Genomic DNA, 20,396 nt, shown 5'->3' with positions numbered 1-20,396 from the left:
AGAAGGTGTGAGTAACAGTAGGGGAGAAAAATTAGTATAGGGAAATAGTCTTTAGTTTGTGTAATGACCCATCCACTCCCAGTCTTTATTCAAGCCTAATTTAATGGTGTCCAGTTTGCAAATTAATTCCAGTTCTGCAGTTTCTCGTTGGAGTCTCTTTTTGAAGTTTTTTTTTTTGTTGTTGAAGAATTGTGGCTTTTAGGTCTGTAATTGAGTGTCCAGGGAGGCTGAAGTGTTCTCCAACTGGTTTTTGAATGTTATCATTCTTGACGTCTGATTTGTGTCCATTTATTCTTTTGCATAGAGACTGTCCGGTTTGGCCAATGTACATGGCAGAGGGGCATGGCTGGCACATGATGGCATATATCACATTGGTACATGTGCAGGTGAACAAGCCCCTGATGGTGTGGCTGATGTGATTAGGTCCTATGATGGTGTTTCTTGAATAGATATGTGGACAGAGTTGGCAACGGGCTTTGTTGCAAGGACAGGTTCCTCAGTTAGTGTTTTTGTTGTGTGGTGTGTGCAACCCCATCTTTTCATGGGGTGTGTGTGTGTGTGTCTTCCTACTGTGTTTTCCACTCCATGCATCTGATGAAGTGGGTTTTTGCCCACAAAACTTATGTCTAAATAAACTTGTTAGTCTCTAAGGTGCCACAAGTACTCCTTGTTCTTTTTATTCAAAGTATTACTTGACACCACAGCAGAAATGCATGAGTCCATATGTAGTCTTCCATCATAAGCAGTGTGCATGGGAGAAGTTGCCTTTTTTAAAAGAGAAAAAAAAATGCCATTTTGCCTCTTAATTTAAGAGTGTGATTGTCATAACTTGCGTCAGCACTTTTCCCAAAAACAAAGATTACAGGACATTTTGTAGAAGAACATTTGAAACAGCAGTGGCATCCCAGGGTTCAGGATCCAGGGTACATGTTTTTGGGAGTTAGCAGACTTTAGTTATTCTTAATTCTGCATCAGGAAAATGTGTTCTTTGCAAATATCCACGTTTGTAACAGCATTTAATTGTTTTGTATAAAGTATCGAATGAGAGGCAGGAGTTAATAAATGTTAATACAAGAATTATTCAGCCTGTAAGTTAAATAACTTGGAGCCTGGCAACTGGTTTACCTTCTTAATTGCTTAGGAAATTGATTATTCCAAAAGCTCATCCTTTCATAATAAGTAACCTAACCTATGGCAAGTTCGTTATACATAAGAAGTAATTTTGGAGTGAGCCTGGATTGAGTAATTTTATGATCCTGGAATTTAGGACATTGCAAAAGGTAAAATGTTGAGCATTCTTAATTCAACCATCTGAAGAGTAGCTTGATATTGAGAGGAATGTTTGTTTCAATTGACTAATCTTACTGCCTTCTTGGTTAATCTTTCCTGCATGTTTGTCTTTACTAACTAAGCTTCTTGGGGCAGGGACTATCTTCATTCTGTGTTTTTACAGCACCTAGCACTATGTGGTCCAGGTTTGTGACTAGAGCTCCCAGGTGCTACAGTAATACAAATAATAAATAACCCATTCCTACTCTCACTCACACAGACCTGAGAACATAAATGTCTAAATTATGAAATTGGTGGCGTTCAGCAGAGATGGGATACTGTTAGGGTTCCATTAGCTAGCCTTTATTATCTAGGCATTTTTAATATTTACATTTCATTTGTACTTGAATGATAACTGAACTTACTCAAAGGCCATCATGTGAATTACGAAACTTAACATCTCTGTATAATGCAGTTTTAACTTCATGTGCCTTATGAAGTTTTTATTTAAAAAAAAAAAAATCAAGTACATATTATGTAGGACTAATTCAATAGGGCATTGCATTATTAACCACTTGGTGAAACCCCATGAAAACAGTGGCAATGAACAAAGTTCTAGGGAGATATAGCCGCTGTATAGGTTGCTGGACCTCAGCAGCAACACTGGTATTATTTCCAGGTAGAAGAGCCTGACAGCCCTCCTAGTTTCAGGTTAGTTTATATGGTACCAACTCACTGCAAAATGGAGGTAGAAATTTGAGAGGGAAATGCGGCGACAATCTTAAAAAATATGTATTGCATATTCTCTTCAGAACCTGGCTGAGCCAAAGTGGTTTTTTTTTTTAAGAAATAAAGTTAAAACCTGAATCTAAGCTGTACATGTTTGTTTTTTTTCTTTTTAATTCTAGGGAAAACTAGTCATTACGCTTTCACATGTTATACATGTTTTAGTGACTTTTCCTTTGGATTGTGTCTTCAGTGCAAAATTTGAGTTCTTCTTAACCACTTAGCTTTTAAGTTGTAAAAATTTAAAAGGGCCCCACTTTTGTGGGTACTGTCACTTGACAGCTGCATTTTGGAGTGAATACTTAGAATGCTACAGTTAGCTATGAGAAATGCTGAATGACCAACATGATCACCTTCATAGTGTGATTGCTTCTAACACTTGCAAACTATTCTGAAGGCCATAGAGCATAGGCATTTGAGCCTACCCTTAAATATTTATTTTTTCCATTCCTATTAATGTAACACACTTAATGCTTTTGTGTTGCTGATTTATAATTATCTTAGCACCAAAGTGATAAGTGGTGACTGGCTAAGAAGACTATGAAATAAACTAGTTTGTTGGGGAAATGAAATACCTTAATTATTAAGATAAATCAGCATTTGTTGTAGTAAAATTGTACACCCTTATTAGTCTTCTTCAGTACTGACTGACTTTCATACTAAAAATAAATTGAGTGCGGAGAACTTCTTAATGAGTTATTTAACTTAGTGGTGAAAAAGCCAAAATGGTATGCTGAAAACTTAATCTTTTAAAATGAGATGTTTTCTGCTTCTTATCGGCCTGGATCCAACTCTCACTAACATCAATGGGAGTTGAATCAGAACTATAGTAAAGTTGAATAATCTGGTGCTACAGTAGTACAGTCAGGTTCGAATAATATGATTTGATGCTTTTAAGTAATGCTCTTGAAATCTGAAATGAAGAATAAAGTATAGTATTTTCTCCACAGATACTACTTTAATGTCTGACAAGCTACTCTAATACACCTGTTTCATAATAGTCATGTAAAAAGTAAAACCCTTTGCATTTTGCTGACAATAAAATAGCCTGGATTTTTGCCTCTTTTTATAAAAGGTCTTATTTATTTAACTGATATAAAAAGATTTAATCTCTAGTTTTTACAAAGGTGATAAATATTCAGTCCAAATTATAATAAAACAACTGGACAAACTTGTTTCTAATATTCTAAACATATATTGTAGAAGAACTTGCCAGGTGTGCTTAACAGTGATGTGCCTACCTGTTAAACAGTTCAGCTGGAAAAACTCAACTAGGGTGCTTGTAAGCAAGTCTGTGTATTCTGGCCAGATGCTTACAAAGCTCTACAGAAATATTCAATTTCAAAGTTAATTGTACAAAATGTGTATAAAAAATTGATATGGGGGGCTTGGGAACGATGGGTTATAAGGAGGTTTAGAAAAAACTTCTATTTCGGCAGCTCTTCAATGATGATACGAGAGACAGAATTCCATCCAGTAGAAGCATCACCTCTTGGGTAATCTGCACAAGTACCAACCCAAATAGCAACATCCACCAACCCAGCGCTGATTCCTTCACACAGTCCTTCCACTGTTTAAAGACAAACGTATCTTATTTCAAATAATCAGTATCCTTTATTTCACTGATTTTTTTTTTCCATATCCTGACTTTCACATAGTTAACATGCCAAAGAACATTAATTCAGTGCAACTCTGTATAGAAACTCCATTAGTTAGCGTTACTATGTTGCTACTGTATAAATCTTTGCGGGGCAGGGGACATTGTCTTCCAGGGTACCATGGCCTCGGTAGAAACTATCTGCAGCCAAATGTTTTTTAAACCATTATACAAAGTTTTTTAAAGTAATTTTATGATCTATAGGACTAGTTTAACCATACACAGTTCCTTATTTCTGTTCACTTTTTCAACAGTCTCCATTGTAGTGGCAATGCTAATGGGAGACATGAATACAGCGGTAACAAACCCGTTCTGATACTTCATGGAAAGACCTACTATGGCCACACAAGTGGGTTTTCATGGATTTTCTTGTTACTGTAGTGAAATACTGCTCCAGCGGGAGGAGAGACAGAGAGTCAGAGACCTTCTGTCATAGGCAAAGAGCTGAGCTGCTAACTTCCCAATAACCTTAGGCCTGTTACAAGCAGCAGTTGTTTTCCTGTGAAATCTTTTAGCCTATTTGCTGCGCTGTGGTGAATATTCTCTATGCTACAATATCTGATAAGTTAGATGTTGCAAGCCTTTGGTTTTATATACAATTTCTCTCAGTATATGTTTATAATTCAAGGTACTAAGGGGACATATGGTGTAGGTATATTTTAGTTGTTACTCCCATTTTCCCCATATCATAATTTTTTGATATTGAACAAGAACTGTTGTTGTGATTTGCCCCTTTCTTAGAAGAGGGCATCATATAAGATGTGGATAACTAACTGTTCCTGAATATGATTTGGTTTTAGCTTTTAACATGATAGGCCTCACTGGTAAAGATGGGTTTGTGTTGGAAACTCCAGCAGAAATTAGTCTGTCTTCCCAAGAATATTGCATGCAATTCCATACCTGATGCACATAACTGCACAAAAGACAATACAGGTCTAATACATACACTGCCAACTTAAGGTGGTATTCCAGTTTCACCAAAACACTAGTGCTATTTAGTTATACTGCAGTTGGGCATAGTGTCACACATGCCTTTTTTATCCTAATTTGAAGCAGCAGTAGTTGTTCAATAGAATCCTATTGAAGCTCAGTGGGTTGGACCAGATAAGGTAAGTCTCTTCATCTCTAACTTCTTGCATTTACATAAAGTATGACTAAAGCTAGTAAAACCGTAAAAATGGAGTGGCAGTAAACACAAATCCACAAGAAAATCTGCTGTTACTGTATTTTTAATACTGATACTGAATTCCAACAAAGGTGGGAAAAATCAACTAGCAACTGTCTTTCTCTGCCTCCCCTTTATGGACCCTAGACTTCTAAATGGAGGTCCTTATGAGGTTCCCCATGTCACTTGTTAACTGCATCCTTATATTGAACTCCATTCCTAAGCACATGGCTTTAACATACATACCTGAAGAAGTGCGATGTATATTAATAGTTGAATTCAGCTCTGGGCTTCCTTGGTCTAAATAAATTATGGCTTCAATAGGAAGTGGCCCAGAGCATTCGGCTCCATTAAATGTAAAATACCACCGCTGGCAGCATGCATTTTTGCATTTGAGTCGAAGTGATCCACTGAAGAGAACTCTTAGAGCACTGTTAGAGCGCATCTTTGTGAATGTACATTCCTAAGGAAAATAAGAACGAATTGTTGGCTGTGGCTTTTGAACCCACTTCACTAATTCTTTTGAGAATACATTAATCACCTTCTCTGTTCTCCCCCTTCATTCCCCTGCTCCTTTTATTAAAAAAACAGCACCTGAGAAGTAAGTCGATGCCCCAAAACACTGATCTATGTTTCAAACACCCCAGAGAATGGGGGAATGTTAGGGAATGAGATCCTATATTTTAATATGAGACGATGTATGCTTTCAAGTTAGGTATCTACATAATCTTTGGGGTTTTCCTTTCTTTCTTCTTTCTTTTCCCACACTCCCCTTCCTTGCAAGTAAGGATAGTGTTACCAGCTCTCTCAAGCCAGTCCATACTCAACACAAAATGTTAGCCAGAAGAGGTTGATGAAAAGATGCATCTTGGTGCTGTACAAGGTGGATAAATTAGTTGTTTTTTTTTAAGTTTTAATAGGGATGATTTATTTAAACCAGATTTTCTAAAATTTAAGTATTTGCTTTTAAAAATTACTTAAAATTATGACATATTAAAGCCTTCATTAACTATTTATTAAATATTTTAAAGTGATCTTAATATTAAGTTCTACCTGTTTGCTACTGAAGTTTTAAAGAACATCAAACCAGTGGCTCAGCCCATGGACATTAGAGTTTGCTGAGGTGTTAAACCAGCCTGTGACAACAGTAGCCTCTTCTGCGGTTGCAGAGAATTTTTTCTTCATTACAGTTTATTCAACTAGTTCAATGACTTGTTCACTCAAAGTTAAGAAACTGATTGGAAGTTGAAAAAGCAGGAACCTGTTTTCCTTTTCCGATCTATGAATAAAAACTAGGTGTGAGAGGATGAGATCTCCTAGTTCTAAAATCTTGAAGGACGTGACCAGAAACAATCACTTCATTTACATAAGAAAATAAAAATAGCCATACTGGGTCAGACCAAAGGTCCATCAAGCCCAGTATCTTGTCCTCTGACAGTGGCCAATAGAAGGTGCCCCAAAGGGAATGAACAGGTTATCATCAAGTGATCTATGCCCTGTCACCCAATCCCAGCTTGTGGCAAACAGAGGCAAGGGACACCATTCCTGCCCATCCTGGCTAATAGGTCCATCAATGGCTATCTTCCATTAATCTATCTAGCTCCCTTTTGAATGCTGTTATAGTATTTGCCTTCACAACACCCTCTGGCAAGGAGTTCCAGAGGTTGACAGTGTGTTGCATGGAAAAATACTTTCTTGTGCTTGTTTTAAACCTGCTACCTATTAATTTCATTTGGTGGCCCCTTGTTCTTGTATAATAAGAAGGAGTAAATAACACTTCCTTATTTACGTTCTCTATACCACTCATGATTGTAGACCTCTATCATATTCCCCCTTAGTTGCCTCTTTTCCAAGCTGAAAAGTCCCAGTCTTATTAATCTCTCCTCATACAGAAGCCGTTCTATACCCCTAATAATTTTTGTTGCCCTTTTCTGAACCTTTTCCAATTCCAATATATCTTTTTTGAGATGGGGTGACCATAGCTGTACACGGTATTCAAGGTGTGGGTGTACCATGGATTTATATAGAGGCATTATGATATTTTCTGTCTTATTATTTATCCCTTTCTTGATGATTTCCAACATTTTGTTTGCTTTTTTTTGACTGCTACTGCACATTGAGTGGATGATTTCAGACAACTATCCACAATTACTCCCAAGATCCTTCTTGAGTGGTAACAGCCAATTTAGACCCCATCATTGTATATATATAGTTAGGATTATGTTTTCCAATGTGCATTACTTTGCATTTATCAACATTAAATTTCATCTGCCATTTTGTTGCCCAGTCACCCAGTTTTGTGAGATCCTTTTTTGTAGCTGTCTGCAGTCTGACTGGGACTTAACTATCTTCAGTAGTTTTGTATCATCTGCAAATTTTGCCACCTCTTTGTTTACCCCTTTTTCCAGATTGTTTATGAAAACAGATGCTCTGCGGGTTACGCAAACCTGACTTACGTAAATCCGCATTTGCAGAAAAAGTTCCGTAAGCTAGAAAGTTGTTTTTTTGCGTAATGGTTGGGTATACATTCCTGACTTATGCAAAATTCGAGTTATGCACGGCATTCCGGAATGGAACACCTTGCGTAAATTGGGGAGTGTCCATATGTTAAATAGGACTGGGCCCAATACAGATCCCTGGGAGACGCCACTATTTACCTCTCTCCATTCTGAAAACTGACCATTTATTCCTACCCTTTGTTTCCTATCTTTTAACCAGTTACCAATCCATGAGAGAACCTTCCCTCTTATCCCATGACTGCTTATTTTGCTTAAGAGCCTTTGGTGAGGGACCTTGTCAAAATCTTTTTGAAAATCTAAATACACTGTATCCACTGGCTCTCCTTTGTCCACATGCTTGTTGACCCCCATCCCCCTCAAAGAATTCTAGTAGAGTGGTGAGGCATGGTTTCCCTTTACAAAAACCATGTTGACTATTTCCCAACAAATTATGTTCATCTATGTGTCTGACAATTTTGTTCTTTACAATAGTTTCAACCAATTTGCCTGGTACTGAAGTGAGGCTTACTGGCCTGTAGTTGCCAGGGTCACCTCTGGAGACCTTTTTAAAAATTGGTGTCACATTAATTATTCTCCAGTCATTTGCTACAGAAGCTGATTTAATGATAGGTTACAGATAATAGTTAGCAGTCCTGCAATTTCACACTTGAATTCCTTCAGAACTCTTGGTTGAATACCATCAGGTCCTGGAGACTTATTACTGTTTATCAATTTGTTCCAAAACCTTCTCTAATGACACCTCAATTTGGGACAGTTCCTCAGATCTGTCACCCAAAAAGAATGGCTCAGGTTTGGGAATTTCCCTCATATCCTTAACAGTGAAGACCAATGCAAAGAATTCATTTAGTTTCTCCACAATGGCCTTTTTGTTTTTGAGTGCTCCTTTAGCATCTCAACCGTCCAGTGGCCCCACTGCTTGTTTAGCAGGCTTTCTGCTTCTGATGTATTTTAAAAAAATGTTGCTATTACTTTTGAAGTCTTTGGCTAACTGTTCTTCAAATTATTTTTTGGTCTTTCTAATTATATTTTTACACTTCATTTGATAGAGTTTATGCTCTTTTCTATTTTCCTCATTAGGATTTATCTTTTTAAAGTTTTTAAAGGATGCCTTTTTGCCTCTCACTGCTTTTTCCTTTCAACAACTACAGCTATTTCTTTTGTTTAATAACTCAGTTTTAAATGCAAATCATGTTTTGATCAAAAAAAATTCCTTATGTATCCTCCACATTTTAGTTTTAACTAATAAAATTAAAAAGCTGTGTGTATGTATTTTTACTTGAAGTCCCATTTCCACTCAAGTCAAGCTTAAAATAAATCACAAGTAAAAAACCCCACCATCACCTAGTAAATAAATACACCATTCATTATTTTCTGACCTACAAAATTTAAAAATTAAGAATTTGAATAAATTTTGTAGTATAACTTCTTAAATATAGATAGATGTGGTTAGCAAAAAGAAGTATCAAATTTCATGTAAATGCTACCTTTAGTTGCCAATCAACATGTTTTAATGGTTACCTACCACTAAGAATCAACTTTTCTTTAGAAAAATAACTCAAAAGTATAAATGCAAATCAAGATTCAAATCAATTACTGAAATCAAGGTTTTCTGCATGCTGGTTTAAATCATGATTAAAACTGGTGACTTACAATCAGTCCATCCTACTGCACTACTGTGATGCAAGGGAACAAGGGATGTGTTTGAAACCTGACTCCCTACATAATATAATTTTATGATTTCTCTCTTCATCATTTAGGCTCCCTGGATTTAGCAGTCACAAGACACTGTTTTTGTGAAAACTGAAAGACTCTTAATATTGACAGTCTATACAATTTAGTAGAAAACATTTTCAGTTGAATTTTTAAGTGTGCCCCTTCTACCCAATGCTGAATAACTTGCTGATTGGGCCCACTAAGGGGCAGTTCTAAAGTAAATAGAAATTAGATATTTATTGTGTCTATTGAATTAGTTCTCACACTTAGGCCTGGTCTACACTGGGGGAGGGGGGAGGGAAATCAATCTAAGATACGCAACTTCAGCTACGAGAATAGCATAGCTGAAGTTAACGTATCTTAGATCGAATTAAAATTAATTACTTCGTGTCCTAGCGGCACTGGATCGATGACCGCAGCTCCACCGTCGACTTTGCTTCCGCCTCTTGCACTGCTGGAGTTCAGCAGTCGACAGGAGAGTGATCAGGGATTGATTTATCGTATCTACACTACATGCGATAAATCAATCCCTGATAGATCGATCGCTACCTGCTGATCCAGTGGATAGTGTAGACGTACCCTGTGACTGCACCTGTACTACTTAAACAAAGTAGGCCTACCAATCTCAGGCTTGATGTATAGCTACTATGGGGTTGGGAATTTTTTTCTTCTTTCTGGCCATCTTGCATACCTATTAATGTCTTGTTTTTTTCTTATTTTAAAATCTCATGCTCAGAGGCCTGCACTAAGGATCACAATATTTTTGTTGAACTGATTAGGACTTGTCAATGCTGCACAAGTCTCGCCAGTAAGTTAGCCAATTACCTCTATAATCCATGCAGCAAAAACCTTGGCTTCCAGTTCTACTGCTTCAAAAGGGAAAACTGAATACAGGTCTGCTGTATGTACCCAGAACAGCCCAGCTCTCTCACCTGCAGCTTTATTACTGAAATGAGCCACCTGGAATGTCCAATCAGTTATTATGCATAATAGAAATGGGCCTGAACTAAAACTCTACATGGGCTCAACCTTGAATGTTGAAGAAAGTTTCCATCAGTGTCTGCTATGGTGTTGCTTTACATCAGACTGCAACATCACGGGTGCTTACTTACTGCAATTTTCCCAAGATCTATGCCATAATTCAGCGCACTCCATGAACACTGTTTAAAGTTGGGTGTCCAAGACTCCTCAATGCTTTCTCGCATACATTCTCCTTTTTCTCCTTTCAACCCATCCCGACCAGGAATTCCAGGTGTCCCAGGAATTCCATTGATGCCAGGGTTTCCATCTCGTCCAGGAACACCACCAGGTCCTTGTAAACACATTCCATTGTACTGAAAAATACAAACTTTTTTTCACACTTTGCTTATTGAGGCTAAGGCTTAAAAATAGTGTTGCTTACTTTGTACAAGATAGGAGTCTTTTATAGAAGGCCATGAACATTCCTCTATTAGTGAGGAAAGAGTGGCAAGAAATCACATTGCCTCTTAAATACTAAAAATTAAATGAATATGTTAAAATTGGCAGTTGAGTTTGCTGTTACTGGGGTATCAAAGACAGATGCAGGGCAGCAGTTTCATTAATAGAAAATATTAATTTATGTTAACTACAAAACTGCATGGAAAAGTGTACAATGTCCCCTACCTTCCAAAAAAGTTTCCCCAGATTACAATATTAATATGATCAATTGTTGGCCTCAGACTACGATGGTACACTTTGCTTTCACATTTGAATAGGGTGACCAGACAGCAAGTGTGAAAAAGCAGGATGGGGGTGGGAGAGTAATAGGAGCCACAAAGACACAAAAATTGGGACTGTCTCTATAAAATTGGGACATCTGGTCACCCTACATTTTAAACAACTAGACTATGAGATTTAACAGTGTAAACATAACATTTGGGAGAGAGGAAGATGAAACTCAGATGGGGCTATCTCTTCTCTGCCTTCAATCCCCAAACTATTCTTTGGACCCAGAGCTGTGCAGGGTGGACCCCATGCAGTTCCACCTGTCCCCCATCCATGCAAGCTCCAGGGAATAACTCCAGGGAGGAGACAATTTGGGGGGTGCAGACAAAGCCAGGAGAAGCAGACATAGAAGACGCTGCAACAGGAATCTTCAGACAGTGCTGATGTCCACTACATTTTTTTATCTTGAACATTCTTTCCCATCTGCTGACTGAGTGCTTATTCCAATCTTCATCCCTCCACAGAGCCCTGGTCTACGCTACGGGGTTGGGTCGAATTTAGCCGTGTTAGGTTGATTTAAAAATGACTGCATCCACACAACCAGCCCCGTTCCATTGACCTAAAGAGCTCTTAAAATTGACTTCTGTACTCCTCCCCAACGAGGGGAGTAATACTAAAATCGACCTTGCTGGGTCGAATTTGGGATAGTGCGGACGCAAACTGACGGTATTGGCCTCTGGGAGCTATCCCAGAGTGCTCCACTGTGACCGCTCTGGACAAGCCCCCCTCATCCCTGGCCCCACCCCAGAGCCTGCATCCCCAGCCCAGAGCCCTGACCCCCCTCCCGAACCCCCTGCCCCAGCCCTGAGCCCCCTCCTACATGCTGAACCCCCTCATTCCTGGCCTCACCCCACACCCCTCATCCCCAGCTCCTGGGTCGCCAGGAAAAAGGTCTGAAAACCAATGATACAGAGCAGTATAAACAAGTCATTGTCTGTATGAAATTTTAGTTTGTGCTGACTTTGCTAGTGCTGTTGGTGTAGCCTGTTGTAAATCTAGGCAAATATCTAGATGAGTTGATGTACCCCCTGGAAGACTTCTGCTTACCCACAGGGGTACATGTACCCCTGGTTGAGAACCACCACTTTAACGGACCTGGACATTTTAGTTTTCTATTCCACCAGGGGGCAGAGCTAGCCAAAAAGAGGGTGCTCCAAACTGATCTAACATTAAAGAAATTTTGAATATTTCCAGAGAGGGTGGTTTAAACTTTTGCAGACCCAGAAACTCACATATGCAAAAGAATTACATGGGCTTTGGTCTCCTCTTCAGCCAAGCCGATCTGAACTCACCAGATCAATTATTTTCACATATGGTATGCTGCTTTTGAAGTGGAATGAGCATATTGTTGTAAAATGACAATGTTGTGTCTGTTGAAGCAAGGCGGCCCCTTGTCATGGTTTTGGTTCTATTTTTGAAGGGGTCTGTGTCAAAGTTATTTTAGCTGACACAGTTAGCATACATCTACTTAAGTATGTTTCCTTAGCTTCCACCGATTTATCTGAGTTATAGATCTCAGCCAGCCAAGGCTGAAAAGCAGGATGCAGTGCCAGGCAAATATTCAAGATGAGGGACACAAAAATATTTGTTCATACAGAAAACTTAAGATGTGGGATTCGCTCCTTTAATTTCCCATAACCTCAGATTCATTATTCCTTTTTTTATATATAAAAAATGTCCAACAATGAAAGTGAGATGGCACCAAAGCTGTGTGGAACACAGGTGGGTTTAGGACTGAAACTAGTGATAGCCCTCAAACTGAAGTAAATTTGAAGGGTATGATCTAGGTACATCTGCTGACAATGCCATCTACATACCAAAACCAGCAGCATCCTCTCCATCCTAAACAAATATTGTTGTTAGTGAGTACATGTGGGAGATCCCTGCAAAGACTTACCTTTGGCTGGAGGGAAGAAAAATCCATACTATTGGTTTTCTATGGCTCTATAGCCTTCAGTGCATTTGTAGTTGCAATGAAACGGCATCCAGAAATGTGCCATGTATAAGCACCAATGTGAATTTGTTTACACATAGGAAAGTGGGATTTAATAAAATGAGAATCCTGTGGCACCTTATAGACTAACAGACGTTTTGGAGCATGAGCTTTTGTGAGTGAATACTCACTTTGTTGGATGCACTTGCAGCCGACGAAGTGGGTATTCACCCACGAAAGCTCATGCTCCAAAACGTCTGTTAGTCTATAAGGTGCCACAGGATTCTTTGCTGCTTTTACAGATCCAGACTAACACGGCTACCCCTCTGATAATAAAAATGAGAGTTTTTCAGTGCTTGTGGCTCTTTAGTTTAAAAGTAATCTTTTTTCTTTATCTTGTCCTTTATTTACTATTCTAGTTTAGTTAATCAGGGCTTCAAATTTTCAGTTTTGCATAGGTGATGTTTTAGTAAGGAAGGATAGCAGTTCACAGTCCACTCTTTTTTATTGAAACAATCCAGCCACATTAACTTGGCCTTGCTTCCTCATGCGGACATGACTGGAGAGAAGGGTATGTATTACTTTAACCACAGACTCCCGACTCTGCTATGTAAAAATCTGAGGAACATAATCTGCGTCTGGAAAGAAATAGCTTCCATGAAAACAAATCCATTCTAAACATTTCCCTGAATCATCACAATTAGTGAGCAATAAAATGTAGAAAAGAAGATAAATCAAATTACTCATCCTTCCTGCAAAAATGACCCAGCATAACTCAGATGTGGAAGCCAGTAAATAATTAACAAGGTTTTGAAGAGATCTTAATGAATGTTAGTTAGCATGAGTTAGGTTAACTGTGACCCTGGTGACGTGAGGAAGCAAGATAATGTAAGACAGAGTGAATTGTGTGAAAGTTATTACGACCTTGCAATGTGCAGTCTTGCAGTCTTGTTTTTCTAGTGAGATAGCAGAAAAGCTTATGTATAAACAAAATGTATTTGTTGCTTTTTACTGTCTGTATTATTGCTAGAAATCGTCTGAAATAATGGTATAAAGGCTTGATGTAATTGTTTACCAGTTGAGAGACCTGTCCAGGACCCTGTGTCCTATGGCACTCTCTCCCTCCATGGTAATTACTGGAGAAATAATAAAGTATTTAATTTTGCTGCATCCAAACAAAAAGCGAGAACTGAGTTTTTCTTCGACACAGACTATGGTCAGATCTTCAAGTTACAACTGGGTTTGGGAAGGGGAACTGTCCTGGCTGGCAGAAAGGAGCTGTTCTCCCAACAATGGACACGTTGCAGAGACTGGCCCCTAGAGCTGCACTAGCCTCTTCCTGGGCTAAAGCAAAGGAGAGGATTGGGTGGTTCCAACCCTTTGAACGAAAAAGCAGCAGAGAAGATTCTCCAGCAGCTCCTCACTTGTTACTGTCACCTCAAATCCACAACATCACTCCCAGCCTTGTCTACCAGCTCCCCCCACATCAGACCCCTCTGTCCCCAGGCCCCCACTCCAGTCCTCCTAAGCCATCTCCAGGCCCCCTCTGCCCCATCATCTACCCCTAGCCCCTCTCCAGCCCCCTCAGCTCTGTCCCTCTCTCCCGACCCCTTGCTCCAGACCCCTCCATTCCCATCCCCTGTTGCTGCGGCGCGGGCAGGCTCACCAAGTCCACCACCTCCCTCTGGCGCAGCGGCTTGTGCTTCCCCTTCGGGCTCTCGGACTCCCCGAGCGGCGGCGCAACCAGCAGCAGCGCGGCCAGGAGCAGCGAGGCGGCGGCGGTGGCGGCAGCGGCGGGCGGAGAGCGCATGGTGCGGGCTGCCGGGGGCGCGGGGCCGGGCTGGCTGGGAGCGGAGCGAGCCGGAGCGGGGGGATTAGTCAGTGTCTGCAGCGCCCCGCAGCAGCGCGCTGGATAAATGAGCCTTTCACAGCCCCGAGCCCGAGCTCCCTCCCTGGGGACGCCAGGAATTTCCATCCTGTAACCCGGCAGCAACTCCCAGCCTGAGCCGTCCGGCCACAGCCACAGGCCCGCCGGGCTTCCCGCCCCCGCAGTGCCCGCCAGCCTCAGGCACCCGCAGCCGGCACTCGCGGGCCAGGGGTGCTGGGGCTGTGCGCCCTGGCCCTTAGCACCGGCACCGCACAACCGCACCGCCCGTGCCCCTGGCCCTTAGCACCGGCAACATCCCATCTGTGCCACTGGCCCTTAGCACCGGCACCGCACAACCGTGCCCCTGGCCTTTAGCACTGGCAACATACAACCATGCCGTCTGTGCCCCTGACCCGTAGCACCGGCACCGCACAACCGCACCGCCCGTGCCCCTGGCCCTTAGCACCGGCACCGCACAACCGCACCGCCCGTGCCCCTGGCCCTTAGCACCGGCAACGCACAACCATCCCGCCTGGGTCCCTGGCCCATAGCGCCGGCAACATCCCATCTGTGCCACTGGCCCTTAGCACCGGCAACGCACAACCGCACGGCCCGTGCCCCCGGCCCTTAGCACCGGCAACGCACAACCGCACCACCCATGCCCCTGGCCCATAGCACTGGCAACATACAACCGTCCCGTCTGTGCCCCTGACCCGTAGCACCGGCAAGGCACAACCGCACGGCCCGTGCCCCCGGCCCTTAGCACCGGCAACACACAACCATCCTGCCTGGGTCCCTGGCCCGTAGCACCAGCAACGCACAACCGTCCCATCTTTGCCCCTGACCCGTAGCACCGGCAACGCACAACCACACCGCCCGTGACCCTGGCCCTTAGCACCGGCAACGCACAACCGTACTGCCCATGCCCCTGGCCCGTAGCACCGGCAACGCACAACCACACCGCCCGTGCCCCTGACCTGTAGCACCGGCAACGCACAACCGCATGGCCCGTGCCCCCAGCCCTTAGCACCGGCAACGCAGAACCGTCCCGCCTGAGTCCCTGGCCCATAGCATCGGCAACATCCCGTCTGTGCCCCTGACCCGTAGCACCGGCAACGCACAACCGCATGGCCCGTGCCCCCGGCCCTTAGCACTGGCAACGCACACTCCTACCACCCGTGCCCCCGGCCCTTAGCACCGGCAACGCACAACTGCACCACCCATGCCCCTGGCCCATAGCACTGGCAACATACAACCGTCCCGTCTGTGCCCCTGACCCATAGCACCGGCAACGCACAACCGCACCTCCCGTGCCCCTGGCCCGTAGCACGGGCAACATACAACCGCACGGCCCGTGCCCCTGGGCCTTAACTCCGGCAACACACAACCGTACTGCCCGTGCCCCTGGCCCGTAGCACCAGCACCGCACAACCATACTGCCCGTGCCCCTGACCCGTAGCACCGGCAACGCACAACCGCACGGCCCGTGCCCCCGGCCCTTAGCACCGGCAACTGTCCTGCCTGGGTCCCTAGCCCGTAGCACCAGCAACGCACAACCGTCTCATCTTTGCCCCTGACCCGTAGCACCGGCAACGCACAACCACACCACCCGTGACCCTGGCCCTTAGCACCGGCAATGCACAACCGTACCACCCATGCCCCAGGCCCTTAGCACTGGCAACATACAACTGTCCCATCTGTGCCCCTGGCCCTTAGCACTGGCAACGCACAACCACATGGCCCGTGCCCCTGACCCTTAGCGCTGGCAACGCACAACCGTGCCGTCTGTGCCCCTGTCCCGTAGCACTGGCAACATACAACTGTACCGCCTGTGCCACACAGCTACCTTCCCTGGGGTCAGACAACTGTACCGCCTGTGCCACTGACCCTTAGCACTGGCAACATACAATCATACTGCCTGTGCCATGCAGCCCTCCTCCCTGGCTTCAACTGTACCGCCTGTGCCACTGACCCTTAGTACTGACAACAGACAACTGTACCACCTGCGCCACGCACCCCCCCCCCCCGCCCTGGAGTCAACTGTACCACCTGTGCTACTGACCCTTAGCACTGGCAACATACCACTGTACAGCTGTGCCACACAGCCCTTTTCCCTGGGGTCAGATGAGTGTACCACCTGTGCCACGCAGCCCTCTTCCCTGGGATAAGACAACTATTACGCTGATGCCATGCAGCCCTCTTCCCTGGAGTCAAACAACTGTACTGCCTGTGCTACACAGCCCCCCCTTCCCTGGAGTCTACTGTACCGCCTGTGCCACTGACCCTTAGCACTGACAACATACATCTGTACCACCTGTGCCATGCAGCTCCCTTCCCTGCAGTCAGACTACTGTTCTGCCTGTGCCACACAGCCCCTGTCCCTGGAGTAAGACAACTGTACCACCTGTGCCACGCCACCCCCATCCCTGGGGTCAGACAACTGAACTGCCTGTGCCACGCATACTACAGCCCCTTCCTGTGGGGTCGGACAACTGAACTGTCTGTGCCATGTAGCCTATAGCCCTTCCCATGGAGTTGGACAACTGAACTGTCTACACCACGTACCCTAATGCCCCTCATGTGGAGTCAAACAATTGAACCATCACCTGGAGTCAAAAAACTGAACCGTCAGCACCATGCAGCCTACAGCCCCTTGCATGGAGTCAGACAACTGAACCATTTGTGCCACACAACCAAAACCCCTCATATAGAGTCACACAACTGTACCATCTGTGTCACGCACAGGCATATACCCCCCACACATGGAGTCAAATAACTGTACTGTTTGTGCCATGCAACCAGAACTCCTTCACATGGAATCATGCAACTGTACCAGCTGCGCCACAAAATCTACAGCCCCTCACATGAAATCAGACAACTGTAACATCTGTGCCCAGTGGTGCAGGAATAAGAGGTGCCAGGAGGCAATGGCCCTTCCACTTTTTGAAAGAGGATGGGCCTGTCCTGTCCATTTTTTGGAGGGGGCCCCGCCCCTGAATCACCTCTTTCCCCCACCAAGGCCCTACCCCCCCGGCCAGTCCGGCAGCTGTGGGGCGCTGTGGACCCTTCACCTGCCCGAGGTAGGGTGTGGTTGAGAGCAGCCCCCAGCCCGTGTCCACACGCTGTGGGCTTCCCTTCTCCCGCCTAGGGCAGGAGGGCTGCAGCTCCCCAGAGCTGCCCACGCACAAGCTCTTACCTGGTCCCAACTCCGGCTGGGGGGCCATAGCGCAGCCATGGTGGGAGCCACGCGGGCAGGCCTGGGGCTGCACTGTGGACCCTCCACCTGCCCTGGGCAGGGGACCAGTGGGGCAGGGACATGGGCCAGGGGCTGCTCTTGACCCTCCCCACCCCAGGCAGATGGAGAGTCCGCAGCTCCTGGCCTGCTCTGGCTTCGCCAGGGAGTGTTGCCCTGGATTTAAGGGGTGTGTATATTCCAGAACGTAATTAAGTGAATTGCAGCCATATTATGTGCATTCAGCCTCCATGTAGCAATGAAATAAAACACCACATAGTTGAGGCTTTCAGAAGCAAGGTCAAAACTAGTTAACAGCTTCTGCTAATCAGAATGGAAGGAGGGGACAGACAAGTAAGCAAGTGAAACTGAAAACCTTGGTGGTTGGAAAACCTTGAGTCTGGGCTCCTCTGATACTAGAAGTTTATTGCAAGATAGGAAAAGTAACAATTCAGTAGTGGTCATTGTAACTATGGCTTAGATTTTGTCACAGATATTTTTAGTAAAAATCATGGACAGGTCACAGATAATAAACAAAAATTCACTGAAGCCCATGACCTGTCAATGATTTTTATTAAAAATATCCCTGACAAAATGGGAAGGGAGGGAGGGTCCAGCACCCACAGCAGCTGGGCTGGTGCAAGGTCCAATCCCTGCCCTGGTGACTGGGCAGCTGCAGGGGCTCCTGCTGCCCCCCTTGGCTGGGGTGTTTCGGGGGGGCTCCCGCCGCCCACTGCAGCTGGGCTGCAGCAGGGTCCCCCTGCCCTCCCCTGCTGCTCGCCACGGCTGGGCTGCTGGCAGGGGGGAGGGAGGGCTCCTGCCAACTGCTGCAGGAGCCCCTGCTGCCCACGGCATGTGGGAGCACTGGGGACCCCCAGGGTGCTCCGGAGTCCCACTGCTGCCCAACAGTTAGGAGCTGCTGGGGGCCTCTGCCAGCAGTGGCTGAGAGCTGCGGGGCTGCCTGCTGACAGCAGTCCAGCCCCAGGGCAGAAAATGTCACAGAGGTCTCTGGAAGTCATGGATTCCATGACTTCCATGGCTGCAGTGATGTAATTGTAGCCCTAATTATAACCTATGTGTTTTGCAGAAGTTAAGCATAAAAAATTAGCTAATATATTAATATTAGCTTCTGAAGCCATTTTGAAAGACATTTTTCCTGACACCTTTGCTCCCCGGTGGGTGAGCAACTGGCCACTGCAAACCTGCTGTTAATTACTCAGTACCGTTCCAGCTGTTTGATAATATCTGGGATGTTCTAAATCTATTGCTTATGTCTGTGTGTGCTTAAATCTAATAAACTGCAGTATTAGACAAAAGCATGCTTACTTGCATTTAATCCTTAGAAAGAATTGCTGTGTTCCTATTAGGGGTTCTGAAAACCCAGGGGCAGAAGAGGAAGGGCGGGGGTGGAGGCCCCTGGCCCTCCCACTTTTGGTCAGTCTCTGCCACCCTTGTCTGTGCCACTCAATTAAAAATATACACTGATATTCATGAACTAATTCTGAAAATAGGAATGGTCTACCAAAGCTACTGTCAAAAATCTTATGCAAATTTATATTTAGACACCATTTTAAAAATAGATTTATGGAGTTGTTACTGTCCTGTGAATCAATATGGCTGCCATGCAGAAAATAGATTAATACAGAAAATTGCCACGTAGGCCTATATTTGGAAGATACTTTATACTTTTCATATCTCATCCATTATTCCATCATTTGTCTGACAACCCTAGAGATCCCACTATTATAACCCTCCTTTTAAACCTTTGAGGCCCTGTTTTACAGTTAGTATCTTTCTGGTTAAGGAGCTATTTATCCAGGAACTCACAGAACAATTCTACAGAAGGAAGAATAATGTTATTTTAGCTACAGCAAAGATTCCGAGCAGAAGCATAATGTGGCATGAGTATCATTACTTTTGAAAATACTAGCTAAATATAAAAGTTTAGATGACAGGATCTATTTCATTTTAACAGGTATGGAGCATAGAAGATAAAAAAAAATCTTTTTTCCCAGCAGTAGAAAATTAGACTTTTATGAAATAACATTATACTGCCTCTCACTGAGTACTTTTGATCTTGTGCTCAAGGAAATGCCACAATACTAAGAACTACAACCAATATAATTCATATCACATTGTATTAATTAAAATAATATTTTATTATGAAGTCATATTAGAAATAAAATCAATCCAAAATAAATTATATTATATGTTGCCACTGATTAGGACTGGAAGAGTCGGACAGTTACTTGAGAGATAATCCATGCAGACATCAGCCTGAGTAGGATTATAGAGGTAAGGTTTCCACAAGGATGAAATATTCTTGAATATTTCACATTACTATTTTGTATTCATATGTGTGAATGCCTGTGTGCAAGGCTTTTTAAGTGAGAAGACCATTGCATATCTCTCTCTCAGCTGCTGAAGTCAAAGACTAGTGGCACAAAAGGTCGCAAAGACTGGGAATTTCATTAGCTTGAAATTCGGCGGCATGCCTGCAGAGGGTCTG

At 43.9% G+C, this 20,396-nt stretch overlaps 1 protein-coding gene across 1 annotated transcript; it reads right to left on the bottom strand.

Moving 5' to 3' along the window:
* Positions 1-1,619: 1,619 nt before the first annotated feature.
* CTHRC1 (collagen triple helix repeat containing 1) lies at positions 1,620-14,799 on the bottom strand. Its single transcript, XM_039521507.1, has 4 exons — positions 14,455-14,799; positions 10,222-10,443; positions 5,124-5,340; positions 1,620-3,625 (listed from the first exon to the last, which is right to left on the bottom strand). The coding sequence occupies exons 1-4, from the start codon at positions 14,761-14,763 to the stop codon at positions 3,483-3,485; spliced, it is 891 nt and encodes a 296-aa protein (XP_039377441.1). The 5' UTR covers positions 14,764-14,799; the 3' UTR covers positions 1,620-3,482.
* Positions 14,800-20,396: the final 5,597 nt, after the last annotated feature.

The sequence above is a fragment of the Mauremys reevesii genome, linkage group 2, assembly GCF_016161935.1.
Source record: "Mauremys reevesii isolate NIE-2019 linkage group 2, ASM1616193v1, whole genome shotgun sequence".
Lineage (NCBI taxonomy): Eukaryota > Metazoa > Chordata > Testudines > Geoemydidae > Mauremys > Mauremys reevesii.
This window is presented reverse-complemented; position numbering and strand designations above follow the sequence as displayed.

Excerpts from the sequence above, each read along its gene's own strand:
- CTHRC1 (XM_039521507.1), bottom strand. The coding sequence starts at position 14,763 with ATGGAAATTCCTGGCGTCCCCAGGGAGGGAGCTCGGGCTCGGGGCTGT. Across the intron at positions 5,341-10,221 it reads TAGATCTTGGGAAAATTGCA|GAATGTACATTCACAAAGAT; the intron begins GTAAGTAAGCAC and ends TATTTTCCTTAG. Across the intron at positions 3,626-5,123 it reads TATACATCGCACTTCTTCAG|TGGAAGGACTGTGTGAAGGA; the intron begins GTATGTATGTTA and ends GTCTTTAAACAG.